This window comes from Phocoena sinus, chromosome 16 (assembly GCF_008692025.1).
Source record: "Phocoena sinus isolate mPhoSin1 chromosome 16, mPhoSin1.pri, whole genome shotgun sequence".
Classification (NCBI taxonomy): domain Eukaryota; kingdom Metazoa; phylum Chordata; class Mammalia; order Artiodactyla; family Phocoenidae; genus Phocoena; species Phocoena sinus.
Window position 1 is genome coordinate 29,317,745 of NC_045778.1, and position 23,893 is coordinate 29,341,637.

Consider the following 23,893-nt stretch of genomic DNA (forward strand, 5'->3'; position numbering starts at 1 on the left):
GGGTCCCATGTCATCCTGGACATGGGGTCCTTCCACCTGAAAGGAGTCATGGAGGAACATCTGGGGAATGGGGTCTGGAGCTATTGTGATTCCCCAGACTACTTTTGTGTATAGGTTGGGAGTGGCAACCTGAAAACCCAGCCAGGAATGGGCCCAGGGTGAGGCCGGCAGTATTGGGAAACACGTGGCCTAGCTGATTCACAGGCCAGCCATCACCCGGCCTGGGGTCTCAGCGCTGCGCTGCACCATGAAACAGGTGTGGTGGCCGGGAAGCTCTTCCCACACTGAGCAGAAATCTCCTCTCCTCCTCTCCCTCTGGGAACTTCTCTCCTTGGGCCCGGTTTCTAATGGTCCTTCAGATGTTTGAAGCCCAGCATCATGTCTCCCTAAAAAGTCTTAGGATTCATCATCAGGGTTTGCTGTAGGGCTGAACCGTGCAAAGTCTTCAGAGGATAGCCCAGGGACTCGGGGAACCTATCTCTTACCTCTGTGTGAGCATTTGGCTTGCTCTATGAAACCAGGGTGGCAGTACATCTTATTGTAGCATTTTTATGTAGACCTACGCCTGACCTTTTGCTTTCCAGATTGTAGGTCTGCCCAGGATCTCTTCCAACTATCACCCTAAAGTCGCCCACGAATCCCGAGGTTGCTCAGCCTGTTTTCCCCAGCTTCCTGGGGGCGAGAATCAGGAATCAGCTGCCATTTTTAGCTTCCATGACTTCTGCTGCTTCTATACACTGTTGCCTCTGACCACTGACCCCGAACAGTAAGACACTCTCTTGCCCACAAATAAGATGGTGTTCCTGACGGTTCAGATCTCCACCAAGGTCACAAGCAGATACCAAGATCCCATGTACCCTCAGCGGCTCTGTCGTGTCCTCAGCTTGTCCTTGGGGCCAGCCAGAGCCCTCACCATGACATCATCTCCCTGGAGAGCCTTTCTTCACAGTGACTTTCTGCTGCAGAGGCTTAAGGCTAAGGGCAAATCCAAGTAACTTGCCTCCCCAGAGGAATGCATATTGAACCACCTGGTCCCTGGAAGCTTGGAAGTTTTGTTCGAGACCTTTTATACACTCGGAGGCAAGGCTGCCACTGATCTCACATGGACACAGCTAAGAGGGGCTTCTTGGGAGGTTTTCCCCCAAGCAAAGATCCTAACTTGGGCTCCTACCTACACACAGCAGTAGCAGGTCACCTGAAAATTGCAGCTTTGTTGATAAAACATTTGAAAAATACATATACTCCACTAGGTAACTGACGGTATATTTCTAGCAGTCCCTTCTAGTTAAATTCTTAAAAAAAGAATTTCTTGAAAATAATTCCTTAAAAGGAATTTTAAGGAGCCTACCTTTTTCACAGTCAATGGTGTCCACTCTGGAAATGGATCACCTCTACTTCCTAATTGTCCACGGGGGGCGAGGGCCAGAGGAGTGGGAGGGAAGAGGCCATCAAGCTTGGCAAGTTTCAAAAGCTGAGGTCCTCTCGTGAGATGACATTTTAAGTACTGGTGTCACTGTCCTAACTGAACAGATACTTCTGTCCGCAGATTGGGCCACAATGACCAGGGCATGGGGTCACAGCCTCTCTGGCCCTTCCCTAATGACCAATGCCGAGCCTGCTTCCGTGTTGGAAGTGGACATTGGCAAGGCTGGCTATCTCAGGCCTCCAGCCATGGCATCAGCCAGCCAGCAGAGAACTGCCCCGGGGGATCACATGCCCCACAGTTAAGCATGACTTTGGAGCAGGACCAGCTGAGTTTGAGGACAGCCTCCCGCTCCTGCTTGGTTGCTGTTTCCTCTGGCTCCCACTTCCCTTGGCCAAGCTTTGTCCTTTGCTGGATTAGCACAACCACCGACTTCTCGGGACCTCCTCCCGGGCCTGGCCCAGGCACCCAGGTCTGGGTTGGGAATGACCACCTTCTCAATTGCCTGGCAGGTGTTCCAAAAGAGACGTTAAGAACACAGACTCTGGCACTGCCACTGGTCAGTGTATGACCTTAAGCAAGTTTCTCAGCTTCTGTGTGCCTCAGTTTCCTCATCTGTAAATGGGGATAATAGTACCTACCAAATAGGGTTGGAAATGAATACATATGAACTACTTAGGGAAGTACCTGGCACATGATAAGGCCCACATAACTGCCTTCATTGCTATTATTACTGCTTCCTCAGGACATCTTAGCTCTTCATCCATCTAGTTGCCCATGGCTGTGCCGTACAACTAGGAGAGCTTCTGACTGGATACCTAGAGATCAGAGAGACTCACTTGCCCTTACCAAGGATCTCACCTCTCCTACACTTATCTTTGTCGAGGGGTGGAAGGACTGACAAGTGATAGGGAGCCCGCACCTGGCCTCATAAGGAGCACAGGAACTTCCGGGAAGATGGCGGAAGAGTAAGACGCAGAGATTCACCTTCCTCCCCACAGATACACCAGAAATACAGCTACATGTGGAACAACTCCTACAGAACACCTACTGAACGCTGGCAGAACACCTCAGACCTCCCAAAAGGCAAGAAACTCCCCACGTACCTGGGTAGGGCAAAAAGAAAAAAGAATAAACAGAGGCAAAAGGATAGGGACGGGTCCTGCACCAGCGGGAGGGAGCTGTGAAGGAGGAAAAGTGTCCACACACTAGGAAGCCCCTTCGCAGGCGGAGACTGCGGGTGGCGGAGGTGGGAAGCTTCGCAGCCGCGGAGGAGAGCAGAGCAACAGGGCTGCGGAGGGCAAACCGGAGAGATTCCAGCACAGAGGATCAGGGCCGACCGGCACTCACCAGCCTGAGAGGCTTGTCTGCTTCCCCGCCGGGGCGGGCGGGACTGGGAGTTGAGGCTCGGGCTTCAGTCGGAGCGCAGGGAGAGGACTGGGGTTGGCGGCATGAACACAACCTGCAGCGGGTTAGTGCGCCACGGCTAGCCGGGAAGGAGTCCGGGGGAAAGTCTGGACCTGCCGAAGAGGCAAGAGACTTTTTCTTCCCTCTGTTTCCTGGTGCGCACGGAGAGGGGATTAAGAATGCTGCTTCAAAGAGCTCCAGAGACCGGCGCGAGCCGCGGCTAAAATGGGGGACCCCAGAGACGGGCATGAGACGCTAAGGCTGTCGCTCCGCCTCTTGCTGACTGGGTCGTCGGATGGTAAGCAGTAATGCCTGACCTCTTGGGGATACCAGCAGCGTCAAGAGCGTCATATAGCCCATATAACCCATAGGAGGTCAAGCCTGCTATTACAGGACTGAAGGATGAAGCACTGCTCTGGCACGGAGGCCAATAGTCTAGAGTTCCCCAATCCCTGGGCCCTCAACCTTGGACTGTAGGGGAAACGAGTGTGCAGCCTGCGAGGGACCCAGAGAAGCTCTTCTGATGGGCTTCCATCCCATGTTCTGCATTTTTAAGGGCCAATTACCTGGGCTGTGACCTGAAACAAGGACCTTCGTGTACAGACACACGCCTTTCAGATTCAACTCTGAGATTTTTGGTTTTAAACAATTGTACTTCCCATAAACGAAGATGACCTCAAGCAGCAGCATCCTAGAGAGTCACTCGCTTAGTCTAGACCCTGCAACACACAGAAACAAGAGGTGACACAGGATGTCACAAAAGCTAACTTTAAAAAATACGCTGGTCTTTAGGAACAAGGGAGTTGTTTAGAAATTATAAAATGTTATCAGAAGTATTTAACGTATTTCAAACACAAAAATGTAAAAACAACTTACTGTCCTTCGAGGAAAATGTAAACTTGTAAAATGCTCCAATTAAACATATATTAGCTTCACTCTAATTATTAGCAGATAATCTTAATAAAAATAAGCTGTGGGTCAAAAATAGCCACTGTCATTTCTAGCAAAATGTCTTGCAAGTTTAGATTTATCATTTTTATTTCCATGCAGAACCAACACCAGCACACACCGTTGCTGGGCTCGAAGCAGGTTTTGTTTGATTCTGTTCATTCTCATTGTGTGTCCTGAGATGCAGGGCAGATGCCAGCCACACCCCATGACGTGCTCGGGGGCAGCCTGGCCCCACAGAACCCTCCAGTCGAGTCTGCATGTGGGCGTCTGGGCCGGCCAGCCCCTCTTCTTAGTCCCACAGTCGCTTAGTCCTTAGGGCATCTCTGTCCATCTTTGACATAAGTAGGCATAAAGCAGCTTCTTAGATGGTTAACTTCCTCAGAGCAGGTAGCATCTGTGAGAAGCTAAGATCATCTCCAGACTAAGCACAAGTCTGCTTTTATCCCAAAGGCAACGTGGCAAAAAGAAAGGGCTGAGGCAATCTCCTGTAACTTGCCCAAAGCCCTGATGTCCTATCTGTAAGCCATAAACCCAACACAGAAGCTTCTATCAAGTTAAGTGAGTCTATATACAAACACAACAACAGTAAACTTAATCTGAATGCCCATTTGTTGGGAACTGGTTAGGTAAGTTATCGGTAAACCCACTGGGACAGTTTCTTTTGATGTGTCAGTTTGACAAGGCCACAGTCCTGTTATTCAGTTAAACACTGAGCTGTGTGTGTTACCGTGAAGGCATTTTGCAGATGTGATTAAAGCCCCGGATCAGTCAACATTAAGAGTAAGGGCTGGGCTTCCCTGGTGGCGCAGTGATTAAGAATCCGCCTGGGGGCTTCCCTGGTGGTGCAGTGGTTGAGAATCTGCCTGCCAATGCAGGGGACATGGGTTCGAGCCCTGGCCTGGGAGGATCCCACATACCGCGGAGCAACTGGGCCTGTGAGCCACAACTACTGAGCCTGCGCGTCTGGAGCCTGTGCTCCGCAGCAAGAGGGGCCGCGACAGTGAGAGGCCTGTGCACCGCGATGAAGAGTGACCCCCGCTTGCCACAACTAGACAAAGCCCTCGCACAGAAACGAAGACCCAACCCAGCAAAAATTAATTAATTAATAAACTCTACGCCAAACATCTTCTTTAAAAAAAAAAAAAAAGAGTCCGCCTGGCAATGCAAGGGACATGGGTTGCAGCCCTGGTCCGGGAAGATCCCACATGCCGCGGAGCAACTAAGCCTGTGTGCCACAACTACTGAGCTTGCGCTCTAGAGCCCACGAGCCACAACTACTGAGCCCGCATGCCACAACTACTGAAGCCCGTGTGCCTAGAGCCCGTGCTCCGCAACAAGAGAAGCCACTGCAATGAAAAGCCTGCACACCGCAACGAAGAGTAGCCCCGCTCGCCACAACTAGAGAAAGCCCGTGTGCACAGCAACGAAGACCCAACACAGCCAAAAAATAAATAAATTTAAAAAAGAGAGTAAGGGAGCCCCTGGATAATCTGGGCAGGCATGATTCAATCCAAGCTACAAGGCTACCGCATTGCCTCAACGCTGAAGAAGCCGGGAGGTTTTTTTGCCTGGAGAATGTAAGAGAGGGATTCCTGTCGGACTAGGGACACCAGGCACAGATCAGAGAACTGGTACCATACTGACGAGAAAAGGACTAAGGGACTGGATGCTGCCATACTGAATCCTGAATGCAAAGAGTCTCCCTGCCTTCCTCCCCAGTGGGCTCAGGGATGCTGCCAGGCCAACCCATCCCATCAGGAGTGGAAGGACTCCTGTGGGGAATCGGAAGACAGACCTAAGGAGACCATCACTAGGATTCCCCAGTGAGCAGCCCAACCAGGCCACTCTAGAGAAACTCAGACTACACACCTCCCCATTTGTTCTGGACCATTAAATTAAATGCCCATGATTAATCATTAGCTGACACAAAAGGATTACCTGATACCTGAGGTTAAAGCGCTAATATACAAGACAAGGTATCCCCAGTCCTGGTATCCCCCAGACCACAAAATAAATAAATAAGCCACCAGCAAATAAAAAAAAACCCTTAAACCTTGGAGGAATTAGAATTACGTGAGAAGAAAAAATATCTGTCTTCAGGTGTGAGAAGATATTATATCCAAGAAAACAAGCATAGAATGATATAAAAAAATGACATTCAGAAGAGTTCTTGGGAATTAAAAAACCGGATAGCAAAAGCTGAACAACTCACAGAAAGGCTCGAAAGATAAAGCTGAGTGAATCCCCTCCGAAAAAGAGCAAAATGACAAAAATGATGCAATAGGAGGTCAGAAAATTGAGGGACTCTGTCCAGGGTGTGCAACATATAAATAACGAAGCTCCAGAAAGGAGGGAGGACGAGGAGGAAACCCGACAGCAAGTTTATCTGTTAGTTTACTTTGACCCTCAGGCCTCCCACCCCAGATGCACCAATCAGACCATGGTGGATACAGACCTTGCCTTTTTCTTAATCCAGAACTTCTCTAGAAAACAATCCTAAGAGAAGGTAAATGGAGTCATCTTCCTCTGAAGAAAGAATTCGGATCAGGGGTTAATCCTTTCTCCTCACAAGCAGCACAAGAAACAGGAGATCCATCAAAAGAGAGGAGAGGAAAGTCAAAGAAAGAAATCAAGAAAACTCCCAGGAAATTCTCAGGAAAGTAGAGGAGGTACCAGGATGAGGGCTGGCACCAGACCAAGAGGATAAGAAGTCTGGTCTGGAGCAGGGACTCAAGACAGAAATGTCCAGAGCTGTTAGCACCAGTCTCTGCTCGTTTCATAGGGCTCAGCTAAGAACAGAACGTTAAGGTGATCCCGACCCCGGGTCTTATTTCTCCTAGGCTTTTATCGACATGAGCTGGAGACCTTCCTGCTCTCCAGATCAGCAAGAGGAACCAGCATTTCCTCCCACAGACGTGCTCAGCTTTGGCTTACTGCTGAAATCCAGAGGATGGCTGTGGTGAGCCTGAAAACTGCTGTCAGCGGTCCACGCCCTCTGACCATATTTCTGCCAGACACAGCACGGCCACACGCCCCAGGACTCATTCAAGTCCCTGCTCACTGACTTCCCCAAGGGGAAAGGGCTCTTCAAAGTTCCCAGGGAAGCGGAGGCTCGCCCTGCCCCAGAGAGCCCATTATATTGTCTGGCGAATGTCATCAAACAGTGGCAGCGCTGCCCCTGTGCCCTCACAGCTCAGTGTGTGCTTGAGGCCCAGTGTTTTCAAACCACACACGACATTGTTTCAAAACACCTCCACTGGGGGTGAAAATAGAAAAAGCAAGGAATCATAAACCACAAGTCAGTACAGTGCTCACTTTGGGGGAAAAGGTGGAGAATTCAGCTACTGTTGGGTGTTAGATGGCTTCTACAGTAGTGGTAGTGTTCCTTAACAGTGGACGTGCTGTCCATTTTATTATTCTTTAGACCGTATATTTATACGTAATATATGCTCTTTTGTATGTATGACACATTTCACGGTTGAAAAAAAGATACAAACTCATAATAGCAAGGAGAACTGAAGGGGAACACCATCAGAAGCCAGAGAACATTCTGGAAGGTATGAGCACATGAAAAAAAGAGCATGCATGATTGAAATAAGGTCCAGGAAAGCCCACAGGGAGAAGAGCAGCAGAAAGGTGCAGGGGAGAAGGCCCGGCGGTCCGGGCTCGGGCCTCAGAGCCCCATCCCCAGCAAGAAGACGATCGCCCCCATGCCGGCCACACTCCCAGCTGTGAGATCATGCTTGCTCTGCACCCCACCCAGCAATTCCTCGTTATTTCTCTCCGTCCGTCCTTGGCATCCGTGACCAGGGTGGCCCTCTGCCCTGTCAACCCCTAGAGGGGCGGCAGCTCAGCTTCCCAGCCCCAACTCCAGTTGTCCAGCCACTTTGGTCAGCCTCAGCCTTGTTCCGGCCAGAGAGGCCCAGGACTTTGGGCCAGTGCTCCCGGTCCAGACCCCTTCGGCTTCTGCTCCTACGCATTAGGTGTCAAGGACTCCTCCAGTCTCAGAAAGTCACGTGTGACGAGGCTCCCAGAGCTGGGGTTTTGCTCAGGCTCTGCAAGGCCAGGAGGGAAGTCCCACTCCGCGCCCGTAACTCAGGTGTCAGCATGGGAGGGGGCCTCAGAGGTCATCTCGTCTGCACTGTCTTGGAGGCCCAGGCGAGATCTGTCCAAGGCCTCAAGGCTGGAGTTGAAAGTCAGCTGTGCCTTTCCAGTAGGATCTGAGCCTGTGTAAGAACAGACGCCAACTGGGGCAAAGGCTGCGTGCCTTCAGCCCTGCCTGGGCTCTGCACGGTTTAGAGACACACAACTGCACACCCGCGCCAACCCAGTGCCACTCAGCGGTGTCCCAGGGGCAGCCCTGCAAGGCCTCAGCGCATCCAGAAACAGCAGTCTATGAGCTCAGCGACCTAACTGCCCTCCGTTTGAAGAGCGTAGCGGTTTTACCCTGCAATTGTAAAAGAAAACCAAGTTGCCCGTAGAAAACTTGGAAAGTACAGAAAAGTCTAAAGAAGAAAATAAAAATCACTCATAATGCAACAAGTGTGAGCTGCTATGGCTTTGGCATCGTCATGGACCTCTTTTAAAGAAAACCATTTCCTCAAACGAGCATTTGTTGGGTGGGTCACAGGATCCAGCCGCGGCACATGCCTCCTCCCCAAGGTCAGTGCTGAGTTTTGTCAAGAAGATGTAGGCGACCCTGTGGCTGGCTTCACGCAGGCCGAGGACGGTGGGCTTGGACCCGGCCGGCTGCACAGGCCTCCCCTCCTCTCCACGGCCACAGTCAACGCAGCTCGGCAACTCCTGTGGCTGCAGGCAAGGCCAGAGGGACCTGCAGGTGAGACTGCCAGGGTCCACAGTGGAGCTGCACCCGTGGGCCATGACCAGGGAGGCACTGGCGTTGAGTCGGCCCCTGCTGGCCCAGCCTCTGGCGCAGCGTGAGCTTTTCCACGAGAGTCTGCCCTCGAGCTCCTCCGAGCAAACAGAGCAGAGGAAGAGGGCTCTGCTCTGACCTGGGTCTCGGGCGCTAGAGAGGCAGCCCTGGCCTCCTGGCCAATTCTCCCAGCCTCCCTGCCACCCTGAACAGACTTTCAGGCCAAAGTGGCTACCCAGGAGAGCTGTGGGTGGTCTCGCACTACAGCCCTGGGCCAGGCTCGGCCTTCTTCACCCCGGGGGCCCGGTCTGGGCCTCACCCCCTGGCAGACAGGGACTCGACTGAGAACACGAGGGGACACTGGCATCCTTCAAACCCCCTTGCTTCTCTGGGCCCAGCCCAAACCTGCATATCTGAATGGAGCCCCCATGGCAGGATGTGAATCTTGCACAAATCAGCTGCCGGGCAGCAAGCACTACCCACAGCTCTGCTGGACAGGGGACACATGGAGAGAAGGAGGGAGTCAGAGGGGCTGAGGCCACAGGTAAGAGGGGCTCCTGACCATCGTGAGAGCTGGCGAGAACCTCACGTGGCGGCCAATTCCAGCCACCTGCCCGGGGGAGGAAGGCTGCCTCAAATTTAGCAAACAAACAGAGGGCAGGAGGCAGGGAAAGGTGGAAACTCAATGAATGCAGGTCTCCTCACCACAACAAGTTACAGAAATTGACCTTTATTTATTGTACTAAAGTCTGTTTAACTTTCGATACAAAGGAAGGTTTTAGTACGAAAATCCCAGTCTGTCCGAACAGTACCTGTGCACACTGTACCATCACCGTCCCACCCCGCCGCCCAGAGCAGCAGCCCCCGCAGGGCGCCAGTGAGACCCCTCGACAGCCTGCAGGGGTCCCAGTTGTCTGAGCCAGAAAAGCGTGTACCTGTGAAACGAAGGGCAGCACTGAGGACTGAAACGTGTCCTCTTTTCCAACAACTGTGGCAAGAAAATATATCCCTTTTTTAAAAAAATGTCACTATGGCTAAACTATAATCTAGTGTCTAGAATTACAAAGAATAAAATGAAATCAGCGATTTCTTGCTAGTAAAATGAAATGTTAGGAACAGTATTAAAATAGAGGTCCTACCCAGTGACACTTACCCGGAGCCCCGTACAGTACCATTATTAAGAGGACGCACAGTTTAAGGAGGAACCAGATCAAACCTTCAGCCAGAAACATCCAGCGTCAGAAGCGGTTAAAAAAAAAAACAAACAAAAAAAAACAAAAACACACAACCCCAACAAGCCATCCCCGTGGAGCACTGCTCATGCTGTAAGCGCTAGAGCCAAGACTAGATAGATCCCGGTTTCTCTTTTTTTGAGTTTTGACAGTGACTGCACTAATCCTTAGCTTCTGTAAGGGTTCTCTGCTCAAAGTCTGAAACATGAATGTTTTTATATCAAGTAGAGCTGATGTGCCCGCCCCACTCTAGAGCGCTTAGGAATTACCCTGCAAAATCTGCACTGGTAAAGGCTGTCACTATTCACAGAACCTAAAGAGGACCCAGTGGCATGCATCAGCCCCAGCCTAACACCCTGCCTGGAACCGGCTGCGTCACAGTGAACCCATGAAGCTCCGAGGACCAGAGAGAACGCTGGAATCATGGATGCAGGTGGACGAGAAGAGGACGCAGAGGGCAGGAGACAAAGTCTGAGGGACACGTCCGCGAGATGGGCCCAAGTCGCCCTCCTCTGTGCAGGAGGGGAATACACTGCCGCCGGAGAGTCTGCCCCACAAAGGCACTGGTTCCGCGCCCGCCGATGGTCGAACCATCAGCACTCGCAGGTCCTTCAGGAGAGGTGCCACCAAGGAGCATGAAGTCTGTCAAGCTCTGGTCCCACTGACAAGAACCTCCCAAAGCAAAGCAGCCCCCAGCGAGGTTCCAGAGTCGTCTCGCTGAAACAGGCACAAAACCAACACCAAAGCGACAGTGAGGAAAAGGGCAGGGCTGGGCAGCGACAACATGGAGCCGTTCAAGTAAACATAAACAACCAAATACTTAGAAAAGGCTTGTAAACTTGTGATCTGAAAGGTTTCTCTTTGCAGCATCTCTGATGAGCTGGCTACGAGAAAGGTTGGTGTCGAGCCCCTCTACAGAGTCTTCTGTCTTACAGCGCACGAGTGAGAGGAATAGAGTCTGCGGCCCTCTGTCTACAAAGGAGGTGCTTCTGGAGTCCTGCTTCATGGATCCTTCCCCTTCACGTTTATATACAGAGACGTCTATCTTTAGTCGCTAAAGAGAGCTGAGCCAGGCAGTCACGCCGGCGGCCAAGCTGCAGCTGTCCCCAGCACCGAGTTCTAGAGAGGGCTGGCTGGGATCCACAGGACTTTATTTTGCTCTTGATTGACCATTGCCAAGATCTGAGCGCAAATGCTCGACAGGGCTCCTCCCTGGACGACCCCTGCAAGAGAGCCCCCAACACACACGTCATTGGCCCAGAGGAAGACCCCAGGTGAAGGCAAATAAACACATCTTTTACTCTTCCTGGCGTTCTGCCTGTTTTGAGCTACCTGGCCCTCCTGCCCCACTCCCGCCTCTCACTCTCTTCCATCAGTTGAGAAATTGGAAAAGAAAAAATAAAGAGTTGAGTGCAAATCACTTCGGCTTTTTACCTATCCCTCTCAGCAACTGTTCCATAGGATGTTAAAATTTTACGCTCAAATGAAAGCTGGTGTCCCATTTTGCCAGGCTGCCCTGGTCCCTGTAACAGGGCTGACAGGATCTGACCACACACATGAATTGCCAGGCCCCACTGCAATGATGCTCTGGGCTGCTTTGCCTAGTCATGCAATGGGAGTCCCAGCACACTGGAAGGCAGTCTGGGCTGTGTTGTGATGGTCCAATCGGCAGCAGGATTCTACAGGTGACATGGTTGGGTCTCGGAAGCTGGGCATCCCATGGCCCAGAGAAGATTCCCAGCAAAGATGATGGAATGTCTCCAGCTCTGGCTCAGGCCTGCTCTGCAGGCTTTCAGCACCACAGCCCCGGCAGACACTAGACCAGGGCTCTCTGCGGGATCCACGGACAGCGCCGAGCGCTGGCTGCTTGCCACAGAAATGGACAGCGAGGGTTTAGAAACTGCTATGGAAATGTGACAGAGTAATTTTACATCTGTTGAATCTTACAAAAAGTCAAGGCTTTTATTTTGTTAGTTTTGGAGTTTTGAATGTTCTCTTCTCTAGTAACTGTTAATGTATCTGACTGAAAAACTGGCCTGTAATGGACTGGAAATTAAAACACAAACACACATGACACATACGTAGACAGAAGCACCAAGGCTGGTTTTGAGGCCAAATGTTGCATGAGAAGCACCGAACTAGATCATAACACTCGCCACAAGTTCATTAAAATCACTGTCTCCACCCCTCTGTGGCCACGGTGTTATTATGCCCCCTACAAATGACTGATTTCAAGGAAGAGGTTGAAAGTCACCAAGTGAAATGGCAGTTGGTCAGCTGGAACCCTGCTTCTTCTGGTTTGCTTTGTTTCCAAGACAGAGGAGTGAAGGTGCAGCTTATCTTCAAACTTCACTGCAAAACTGGCCTGACCTGGAAGGCACTGGGGACAGATGGTCACGGCCACCACCGCCGTGCTACCCGCCCAGGGAACGCTGGAGCTGTGCTACAGGGCGCCTGTGCAGCCGCCACACAGGGCCAGACTGTGACCCAAGGCCAGAATTAGTGGACTTTACCTTTGGACCTGCAACTTCCTGAAGCTGCCCTGGCCTGCCATCAGACCAGCTGTGACGAAAGTGCTCACTGTGACGGCATCCACCGGGCGCCCCGGAAGTGCGGGCTGTTACCACTTCTAGGAAGGACGTCCTTGGAAGCCTGCATCCGTCCCCGCCGCCTGCTCCTCCTCTGCAGGCCTGACGCACACCTACCTGGAAGAACCTGCTGTACTCCTGCTCAATCTTCTGAGCCGTCTCAAACTGCTCTTTGGAATGCCTCTGAGTCACCTTGTCCTTCAGGTAGATGGGGTCTCTCTCCCTGTTGGGACATCCAGGAACCAGGCTGAGCTTCTCACCTCCCCACCGGCCCTCCCTCCTCTTTGCTTCTCTGCCCAGAGTAACAGGGGTCTCCACCACCACAGGGTCCCCGTGGGCTCCCCTGGTAAAGCACAGCCTGCAGGCTCCACGGGAGCTCCGGGCAGAGAGGGGCAAGGTGGGACCCCAGTGTGTGCACACAGAGACCAGACACCTCAGCTGGCGCCCGAGTGCAGGTATCAGAAGCCCGGAAGCACAGAAAGGCAAAGTGGAGGAGGGCCTTGGCAAGCCGTTTAGCCCAACCCACACAGAACTCAAGCCCAGTGGGAGCAAAGGCCCATCACATCATGAGGCAGCTCCTGGCAGAGCTGGACCCAGGCCAGGCCACCCGGTTCCTGTGCTGTTGTGAGTGCCCAGCTGAGAGGCAGGAGAAGGGGAAAGGGCTGGGAGTCAGGAGGGGAGACAGAAAAGCTGGACCTACTCAGGGGCGGCGGCAGCATCCAAACAGCGCGGAGAGTGGTGTGGAGGGAGGGCTGTACTGGTTCACATGCCTGGCTCAGTGTGAGATGGGGGCTCGAGGGGAAGGCCGCTCCTACATGGGATGCCTATTTCAAGGCCAAGGGGCCCCCCGCCCCACAGCTTTGAGCCAGCAGCGCCTCCCCAGCAAGGCCCCAAGCCAAGCCCCCGAGGAGCCTGTCACCTACTTGATGTGTTTGGCGCTCTTGTAGTGGATGAAGATGACGATGGGGTAGATGTGCATGTGGTGTAGCCGCTCAATGGCGTGGGGGGCGACGTCCAGGAGACAGTGCCGGTTCTGGGGGGAGGGAGAGAGTGAACACCTGGGCAGGTGCGTGGCCGGGGCCTCGGGAGCACTGGACACTCCAGCCTTCCTCTGCTACCGATGGCCCCACCTCCCCTGACACTGCCCTGCCTTGCCCTGTAAGTGAACATACAAAGTTCTACCAACGAACGAGGCAGCAAAACCAGTCTTTCGTTAAGACCACACACGATACACAGAGGGGAAACCTCATCTGGGAAAATCTCTCCCCACAAGCCGTCAGCTGTGGTGATGGTCCAGGCTGGGAACCAGGGCCAAGCGGGGTCTGGACAACCCCACTCCAAACTCCCTTTCCTGCCTTCACCCAGATATAGGAAAGCGCTTCCTAAAGCGCTACCCGACCTGGCCTCAGAAACCTTACTTCTGCCAGTCTGGGCAAAAGAAGATGCGGAGACTCGGCGGGGGGCTGAAGCAGGGGAGGGGGGAGTGTGGGTCTTTGCATGGCTGTGATTGAAATGCATCCCATGGATCCCCTGAGCCTCCAGGCAGAGTACGAGCCAAAGGCAGGCCACGGGCACCCTGAAAGCTCCAATGAGGGGGTCCACCCTTTGGCAGGCTTCCTGACGTCCTGGGGCACCCCTGACTGGAGCTCGTCCACTTTAACTGGGCAGTCTGCACTGACAGCTGTAAGAAGTCAACTCCCTCACGTAACAGGAGGGATCCAAAGCCTGGCGGGGTAAACTGACCACCCAGGAAGGATGCAGCCCAGAAAGCGCCCACATCCTCAGACTTGTGAGCGATGCTTTTCCAAAAGATTTCCCCACTTCCCCTCATACTACCTGGCAAACAGACCCCGGCGTGTTCACAAGCCTAAAGGCCCATGGCAACGGCTCTTATCCTTGCAGGGTCGTGGCCCTGATGGAAGCCCGTGCCCCTGTCCCAAGAATAAGGCACACCAGCTCAGCACACAAGCTCAGAAGAGGCATTCTGGGACCCTGTTGTAGAAAGCCCTGCGAGGGGCCTTTCCTAGAGTTCAAAGCTGTCGTCAGAGCCCCTCAGAGAGGGAGAGGTGACACACGCACAGGGCGACTTTTGCCCAGGACTAGCTTCCTACTCACGAAAGCGGAAGCACAAGAAGCAACGGGGGCCAGCCCCCTGTAGGTTAACTCAGACTAACGGGACACAGGCGAGCTCATGAAGGTCCGAGAGACATGCAGGGCAGATGTGCAAAGGTACAGAGCCCGGACACACACTGGGGTCCAAACCCCGGACTCAGAGAGGCGCCCCCATCCCTTGGTCTGAAGCAACAGGTACCTTTTCTGTGATCTCCTTTATGGAAGCCACTGTGGTCACGTCAAAGTGGCCACTCCTCCGCTTATAGTCGACAAACAGGCAGTCTTTGACGCCCCGCTCGATGGCCTGCTGGGAGGCCTTCATCACCTCTGCAAAGCACAGACACAGGAATCAGGAATGCCCTGGCACCATGAGCCGTCACTGCACGGGCCAGGAAGAACGCTGCGCAGAAGAGACTTTAGGAACCCAGCCCTGCTGCCCTCGCTCCTGGACAAAGAACCAGAGGCTGCACACTGATCTGACCAAGTCCAGGGGACTCTGAAACATCCTGGGATCCATGCCCGGGAACAGGGGGATGAACACAAACACAGGGACAGACACAGCCCAGCAGGCACGTGGGCATCCCTTACCAAGGGGGCATCTGCAGAACTTGCCGGGCACCTCATTCACGAGCATTTCCTTCACCACATCCAGTAAAGGCCCCAGGATCAAGACGGGCCTCAGGGAAGTGCAGTCCACCTTCTGGACCCGCTGATAGGCAAGGCTCACCGAATCTGAGGGAGAGAGGGGAGCAGTGTCACGGACACCCACCTGGAGCAGAGGGAGGAAGGGAGGGGCTGGGGACCCACGGCTCCCCTGACCTTGCTTTTACCCCAGGAAGGCCCACCTCCTTCACTCCACAAATCCGGAGCCAGCTACCTGGTTTGTCTGGGACTTGCCCAGTTGTAGCACTGAGAGTCCCATACCCCGGGCACACCGGGGCCCGGCCGCTCCTGGAGTCCAGCACAGTGTCCCTGCTCCACGGACACCCAAGACACTGCAGCACTTCATCCCGCTCAAATGCTTCCGCGTGTGTCCAATGCGCCCTCCCCTCACCCCTAGTATATATTCTCTGCTCTATAGAGAGGCACCTCCCCTGAGTAGGTGTGGTCATGTGACCCAGGCCTGCCCCGTGGGGTGAGCAAACTCTCCCCCTTCCCATGAGCTGAAATGGACAGGACCGGGTGCAGTGAGCCAGCTCTGATCCTGCAGATGAGAACAACCCTCAGGAAAATGACAGAGCCACAGGACAGAAGGGACCCTGGCTCTCCTTATGATCCCCAGAACAGAGCTGCCTCCCAGGGATTCCCCCCACCAGCTCAGACTTTTATGTGGCAGAGAAATAAGCTTCTTATCACACTTCAGCCTTTGTTGTCTGGTCTCAGTTACAGCAGTCAAACCAATATCCTAGTTGATAGATGTAGTAAAACCTCCCCTTCCACCAAATGAATAAAAAAAATCCTTGCAGGAAGTGACCGCCTAAAATCAGCAAGCAAATATCTTCTTGGCACCTCCCCTGTACCAATCGCTGTGCCGGCATCTCGGAAACACTTTTAAAAAGAGTAGAAAGCACAGTCCCTGCCACTGCAGAGCTCATGCTCTAACCAGGCTCACCGACGGCAACAGGTAAGAGACAAGACAACCATACAGAGTTGCCTGCCAGCTCCAGGCATCGGAACAAGAAGCCCTCACCCTCGGGGGGGTGGGAGTGGCGATGAGGAGGGCCAGAGCTGAGGGGAGACGGGTCGCCTGAGGTGGGCTTGTGAGGAAGGGTCAACGAGAGGTCCGGCCCGGAAGGCCCGTGACTAGGAGATGAAGGAAGACGGACCAGATGGCAGAGCTTTAGAGGTGAACACACAGGGGGGTGCTCGGTGCAGCCTCAGCTCCACAAATGCCGAGCTCACAGGCAGAAGCGCACCATATTTTTTTGGTCTGATGATTATCCAGGCACGTCTATATCGCTTCCTATACAGCATTTCTCAACCTGGTGACCAGGTGATCCGTTATTAAAGCAGGGGGAGGGTTTGGTGATCACATTCACTGTCCAAGACCCCCGCATACTTGTGACTGAAGGCTCTGTGGAGTCCCAGGGCAAAGAACTTCCTCCAGGAAGAGATAAAAACACCCCCTCTTTTAAAACTTTGAACATTACAGATAAAGCCAGGCATCCTCTCCAACACCTCTTCTCCAGTCCTGGTCATCAACAGTTTCCTCATAACCACCGTCATAGTTGGTTATAAGGATATAAAGTACATCCTCTTCCAGGTGTCATTCTCACATGTTGACTTTTACAGGCTCAGAACACCTAGAAACTATGTTATGTATGTCCACGTGCTCAACAAAAATGACAAGATACATTTTGTATCATGATACATGCAAAAATACAGGACACATGCAACATTCCGCAACTCCCTCTTCTACTCAGTCTTATGCTTCCGAACCGCATCCCTGGTGATGCACATTGATCTCCCTAACTCCTTCTGAACACCCTACGGGATGGATGCCCTGCACCTATTTATCCATTTCCCTGTGTACGGACACTAAGTCACTATGTCTTCAACTTAACTTGAACAGAATCATCTTCTCCCCTAATGATTATTAACATTCCACACTGAGGGGCACCAATTTAGAAGATTCCTTTTCCTCCCCGAATAATCTGCTCTGTCGGAAGTCCTCATAGTTACAGAATCATCGGGGGCTACAGAGCATCTCGCAAGCACTAAATCCAACAAGAGTCAGAGGTCCAGAGAAAATAAAAAACTCCCTGGGAAGGGTAAATATACAGACAAATAGACAATCTGGAAGTAACCTAATGTAGTTATGAAAACTGCTTTTAAAACTGGTATAGAGGGCTTCCCTGGTGGCGCAGTGGTTGAGAGTCCGCCTGCCGATGCAGGGGACACGGGTTCGTGCCCCGGTCCGGGAAGATCCCACATGCCGCGGAGCGGCTGGGCCCGTGAGCCATGGCCGCTGAGCCTGCGCGTCCGGAGCCTGTGCTCCGCGGCGGGAGAGGCCACAACAGTGAGAGGCCCGCGTACCGCAAAAAAAAAAAAAAAAAAAAAAAAAAACTGGTATAGATATTAAAACCACAAGCATAAAGGTAATAATAAAACTACGCTAATGTTCACATAATGTAAAAAGGATGTAATTGGTATCATCCATAACATAAAGGGGGTGGGGGGGTCGGGATCCCAGAGATGTAGAGTTTTTATATAGGATTGAAATTAAGCTACCATCAGTTTACAATGAATTGTTATAACCTTAAGATGTTTTATGTAACTGCAGTGGTAACCAAAAATAAAATATCTATAAAATATACACAAAGGGAAATGAGAAGGGAATCAAAACATGTCACTATAAAAATTTTTAAAAAATCAATGAAATACAGAAGGCGGCAGCCAAGGAGGAAAAGATAGACAAAAAAGCAACAAGACATACAGAAAACAACTAACAAAATGGCAATAGTAAGTCCTTCCATATCAGTAATTACTTTAAATATAAATGGATTAAATGTCCCAATTAAATGACGTAGATTGGCTGAATGCATAAATAAAAAAGATCCAACTATATGCTGTCTACAAGAGAATCACCTAAGCTCTAAGGTCATTCATAGGCTAAAAGTGAAAGGATAGGAAAAAAAATAATTCATGCAAACGGGCACCTAAAGAGAGCAGGGGTGACCACAGCTGTATCAGACAAAATAGATTTTAAGACAAAAACTGTCACAAGAGACAAAGAAGGACATTATAGCATGATAAAAGGGTCACTTCTCCAGACAGATACAACGATCATAAACATATATGCACCCAACATCAGACTTCCCAAATAAGTGAAGTGAACACTGATGAAACTGAAGGGAGAGACAGACACCAACACAGTATTAGTAGGGGACTTCAATACCCCACTTTCAGTTATGGATAGTACAACCAGACAGAAGATCAATAAGGAAACAGCGCTTGAACAACACTACAGACCAACGGACCTAACGGATTCCCCCCTAGAGCCTCCACGGGAGTGTGGACCTGCCAGCACCTTGATCTTGGCCCAGTGGTACTGATTTTGGACTTCTGGCTTCCAGAACTGTGAGAGAATAAATGTATGCTGTGCTGACCACAAAGCTTGTGACATTTGTTACAGCAGCCCCAGGAAACAGATACACAATGAAAGCCAGAAGACAATGAATTATATCTTTAAAATGCGTAAGTAAAATATCTACCAATCTAAAATTCTATATCCAGTGAAAAATCTCCACAATGATGGGAAAATAGACCAAAAAAAACAAAAAATTAGAGAATTTGTCACCAACAAACCTGCATTACAAGAAATGCTGAAGGTCACCATAACATCAAGAAAATGGTAGTTATATGAGGTAAAGGATGTGTTAAACTAACCTTATTGTGGTAAACCGTTTTCAACATATACACCTATCAAATTATCATCCTGTACACCTTAAACTCACACAATATTATGTGCCAGTTATATCTCAATTAAGATGGAAAAAAAAGAAATGCTGAAGGGAGTGTTCAGCTGAAAGAAAAGATCAGAAGGAAAGAGAACTGCAGGAAGGAATGAAGAATAATGGAGAGGATAAATATAAGTGAATAACTGACATGCAAATCAGTAACACTGTTGGATTTAAAATATATGTAAAATGAAAATGATAATGCAAAAGGTGGGGGGGAGGTAAAGAAGTCGTCACAGTGCTCTGATGTTTTAGAATTAATAGAGAAGCGGTCAAAGCAACGATTCATGTTAGCAGTAGGTCAGAGATATATATCATGAGGGTTGCTGGAATCTACCCCCTCCCACCACCAAAGAGTAAAACAAAATGATTAACTAAAAACTAACAGATGGGGGGACAGAATAATAAAAATGCTTGATTAATCCAAAAGGAAGAAAAGGAAGTGAAGGGAACATAAAACAGGCAGGACAACAGAAAACAAACTGGAAGACGGTAAATATATCAATCATGATTTAATCAGTGATTAAACACTCTGATTAAACAAGCAAGATTGTCACAGGTGTGTTCAAATTGTGAAAACGCCTCAGGATGTACACTTTTCTGTAGATGTATGTGCGCTTTTCTATACATATATTATATCTCAATAAAATGAAAAAAGATGAAGTATCACAGTGGGTTGAAAAAACCCTACATGCTGCCTACAGAGCCACATAAATATAAAGCTACAGAAAAGTATAAAAGGATGGAAAAAGACAAACTATGCAAACACTTAACCAAAAGAAAACTGATGTGTTAATAATACTTAAACAAAATAGACTTTAAGGCCAGAAACATTTCTAGACATAAAGAAGGACATAATGATAAAAGAGTCAACTTAACAGTAAGATATAACAATTTAGAAATAACAATTTAAAGACCACTTCAAAATACATTAATGAAAGAAAAGAAAAAATAACCCACTGAAGAACTGAAAGGAAGGCTAGACATATGGCTGTTTTCCAAAGACATCCACTAGACATACACCAGATACACCAGAGATGGTATCTACAGAAGAAAAAGGAAGGGAGAATCAAGCAGCTATTACTGCCAAAAGGTGAAGAGTCTATTTTACATTTAAAAATGTAAAAACCCACTCTTAGCTCGAAGGCCATATAAAACAGCCAGACTTGACCCATAGGCTATGGCTTGCCAACCCCTGTCCTCACTGACAGTGACCTGCGGGCCATGAACAAAGGTGGGACTCACTCAACTCACTGTGACTAAGGCCCTAACTGAAACAATAAATAAGGAAGGAGAGGAGGAGGAAACCAGCTGTCCCACCTTCTGAGGCCCACTGCCACCTCCACACCCTGCTAGCAGGGAGGACACACCTTCTAGGACAGTGGACACACACGGGGGTCCTCGGAGCAGCATTCACAGGAGGCTCCTGCTTCACAGGACAAATGAACCCTTCCACCGGGCAATCTGCCGAATGATGTCTGATGCTGCCTAATACGCAACTCCAGGACTGGGTCAGCACCTGGCCCTGGGAGGATCTTGGAAGAATGGACACGGGAGGGGACTTCCCTGGTGGCGCCGTGGTTAAGTATCCGCCTGCCAATGCAGGGGACGCGGGTCAGATCCCTGGACCGGGAAGGTCCCACATGCCACGGAGCAACTAAGCCCGTGCGCCACAACTACCAAGCCTGTGCTCAAGAGCCCGTAAGCCACAACTACTGAGCCCACGCACCACAACTACTGAAGCCCGCACGCCTAGAGCCCGTGCTCCGCAACAAGAGAAGCCACCGCTGTGAGAAGCCCGCGCGCCGCAACTAGAGAAAGCTTGCGTGCAGCAACGAAGACCCAACACGGCCAAAAAAAAATAAGAAAAAAAGAATGGACACACACAGGAGTAAGGCCAAACACGGCCAAAGATCTGCACAGTGGCCCTTGGTCACCAGCAAGCAGCCAGTAATAACCTAAAAACAAACTGGAAGCAATGCACTGGGCAGAGACTGCATTTTGCACACCCAGTACCCATCTTTTCTTTATTCCTTACTAACAGAACCTGCATTACTGAAGCCAGCAGGTCACCAGTGAAAGTCCTGCCTTCTCAGCCTCCCTCGCAGACTGAGCGGCCAATGAGGAATAAGTGGGAGACCAAGGGTGGGGTTTCCAGGTAAGCTGTTTAAAGAGGCACACTTTTGCCGTGCCCCTTCCTCCTCCCTGCTGCCTGAACGTGGACGTGATGGCAGAAGCTGCAATGACCATGGGAAGACCTTGAGGATGGAAGCCACACCCTACAGGTGGTAGACACTCTGAAGACAGTAGCACCGCCATCCCAACCCAGACACACATCCCTGGATCAGTTACATGTGAAAGCAAAGCAAACTTCTATCTTGTTTAAGTCACTGTGGTGAGGCTCCTGTGGTCAACAGCACACCTCATCCTGCGAGCCTGCTGGAGAAAGCCAGCCCAGCCACTTGCCTTCAAAGAGTGGAATGGAGTCGTTGGAAAAGGTGTCCAAGGCAAGGAGGTCTCTCCCATCTTTGGACCCGCTGCGTTTATGCTTATGTTTCCTCCGAAAGAAGGACCTGCGTGCAGCCGCCGAGAGCGTCTTTGCGGTGGTGTTGTCATCCTTGACTTCAGACATGCTGAGCCTCCGGGAGAATTCTTGGTCCATCCTGTGGACAAGAGTTCAGCAGTGCTGCGGAGGGCCCAGGGACCATCACCTCCCCGCATGCCCAGCCACGAGGAGAGCCACAGCTGGGACTCCAGGCTCCTCCCACATTCTCTACAGGTTTCCTGGCCGCTTCACCACCCACGCTACTGAGGACGCCATGGTGCCACTGCTGTGAGGGTGATACACACACACCAGTGCTGGGCAAGCTCTCAGAATACAGGGCCACCTCCTAGAGTCAGACGAGGGTCAGAAGGAGCTGCTAAGACAGCCTTCACGCGTGACCACTACAAGTTATGCCTCCTGCCACCAAGAGGAACGAAGCACAGATAGACACTGTAACACAGGAAGAACCTTGAAAAACATCATGCCAAGGATAAGAAGCCAGTCAAAAAAGACCATGTGCTATATGACTCCATTCACGTGAAAGTCCAGACAGGGAAGTCTACAGAGACAGAACGATCAGTGGTCGCTCAGGGTTGACAGGAGGGGGCAGGGCAGACAGAAAGACAAGGCGGGGCAGCTAACGGGGCTTCTTCCTGAGGTGACGAAAATGTTCTCAAATTGACTACGGTGATGGTTGCACATCTGTGAAAATACTAAAAGCCAGTGAACTGTACACTTTGGGTAAATTGTATGGTATGTGAATTGTGTCTCAACAAACCTGTTAAAAACAAAAGAGTGCTGTCCCCTAAGTTGCCCCTGTGCTTCTGTACAGCACTGACTTAAGTATAGCACTGACCTACACTAGGACCAAAACTGCTTTTCGGACAAGCAATCGTGGGAAAACGTACAGACCAGAAGCTGATACGAGCATCAGTATAAACCCCCACGAGCCCCAGCCCGCATCCCACGGGGCATCCCCACAGGTGCCGCCCGCCCCAGCCCCAGGCCCAGACTCGCGAACACTCACACGTATTTGCTGGGAATCTGCCCGCGCTGGATCTTCTGGGCATTCTCATCCAGCTGCCAGGCCGTCCAGGACCCAAATGAGCCCTGGGGCAAGGTGTCATCCACGTAGAGGATGTCATCTTTCTTAAAGCTCAGCTCATGCTCCACCTCTGCCAGCCGCTCATAGAGGGCCCTGGACCGGGCAATGGAGAGGGCAGGTCAGGCCGCTGGCCGCCCTTTGCAGCCATTCTCCTAGAGCCGCTCTCCTGCTCTGAACTTCCCCCAGACCGCAGAGGCTGATCAGGACCAGCCTCTCCCCAGCCTCGCAGTGGTTCCCAAAGAGGGGAGCCCAGGCTCTACATGACAGGACAGAGACTGCCCTGTCCTCCCCCGAGACCAGGCTCCCTGGAGACAAGGGCTGCCTCATGCCCATCACATAAAAGACTTCTTGCCAAGGACCAAGGCTGTTATCTCCATTCCAGATGGGCCTTTCCCATTTGCGTCCCTCCCCTGAGTCAAGGCTGACGGTTCCTACAGACTAGAAACTTCCCAGAAGGGAAACATGCCATCCTCAACGGAGGAGGGGTTCCCTAGAGACAGGGACCCCCCCACCCCGACCTCACGGTACACGGTCGATCAGTGCTTTCCATTCTCGTGTGGCCTCAGATCTTAGGGGACATGAAGAAAGCTGAGCACCTCCCAGAAAACGCCCGATGCCTGCCTCAGACACACACTGCATATAGTACTTCGGGGTACCGTGATGCCTTGACACCCACACACGCTGCAGAAGGATCTGCAGACCTGGGTCAGAGGAGTCCGGGAGAGGAGCCTAGCCCACAGGAAAGTGAGGCTCTGTGGTCTCAAACTTCCCCACCAGGCCCTAAACCCTAAAGAGGGAGCCCATCTGGCCCTGGGAGCTTTCGAGGGTTTTTCTAAGTCATAAGCATCTCGTCGTGAGCTTCCAATTTGGGGCCCAAGTAATAATGCTCACGGCCCCACCCTCTGGGGGCAAGAAACACGGGGACATTCACAGGGAACAGCCTTCACCGAAAGCCCCTCCCCTAGGCCCAAGTCCCCGGCAACCCTGGCCACTGGTACCTGATATAGAAGCTGTCGCCAGGCAGGCCCTTGACCTTGGTGAACTCCTCAGGGCGGTACTGCACCTTCAGGCGGACGCTGTCCTTGGGCTTCAGCATCTCCACATAGACCTCCTCCACCGTCTTGTTGCGCACGTCCAGACCACCGTACTACCCAGAGACGGAGGACTGGGGTCAGAGGGCAGAAGCTGGGCATCTTG

General features: G+C 51.4%; 1 protein-coding gene across 6 annotated transcripts in view; it reads right to left on the reverse strand.

The window, feature by feature from the left end:
- Positions 1-9,368: 9,368 nt before the first annotated feature.
- Positions 9,369-23,893, reverse strand: part of DLG5 (discs large MAGUK scaffold protein 5) — a 121,077-nt gene continuing 106,552 nt past the window's right edge. For 3 of the 6 annotated variants that reach the window (XM_032608296.1, XM_032608297.1, XM_032608301.1), the window contains exons 25-31: positions 23,695-23,843; positions 22,619-22,789; positions 21,513-21,709; positions 15,175-15,318; positions 14,786-14,913; positions 13,398-13,507; positions 9,369-12,697 (exon numbers count right to left, since the gene is read on the reverse strand). In XM_032608296.1, the coding sequence (XP_032464187.1) occupies positions 12,301-12,697; positions 13,398-13,507; positions 14,786-14,913; positions 15,175-15,318; positions 21,513-21,709; positions 22,619-22,789; positions 23,695-23,843 (1,296 nt within the window). In that variant the 3' untranslated portion in view covers positions 9,369-12,300. The remainder of the gene's footprint in view (positions 12,698-13,397; positions 13,508-14,785; positions 14,914-15,174; positions 15,319-21,512; positions 21,710-22,618; positions 22,790-23,694; positions 23,844-23,893) is intronic. The other 3 variants (XM_032608298.1, XM_032608299.1, XM_032608302.1) reach the window with 2 other exon arrangements.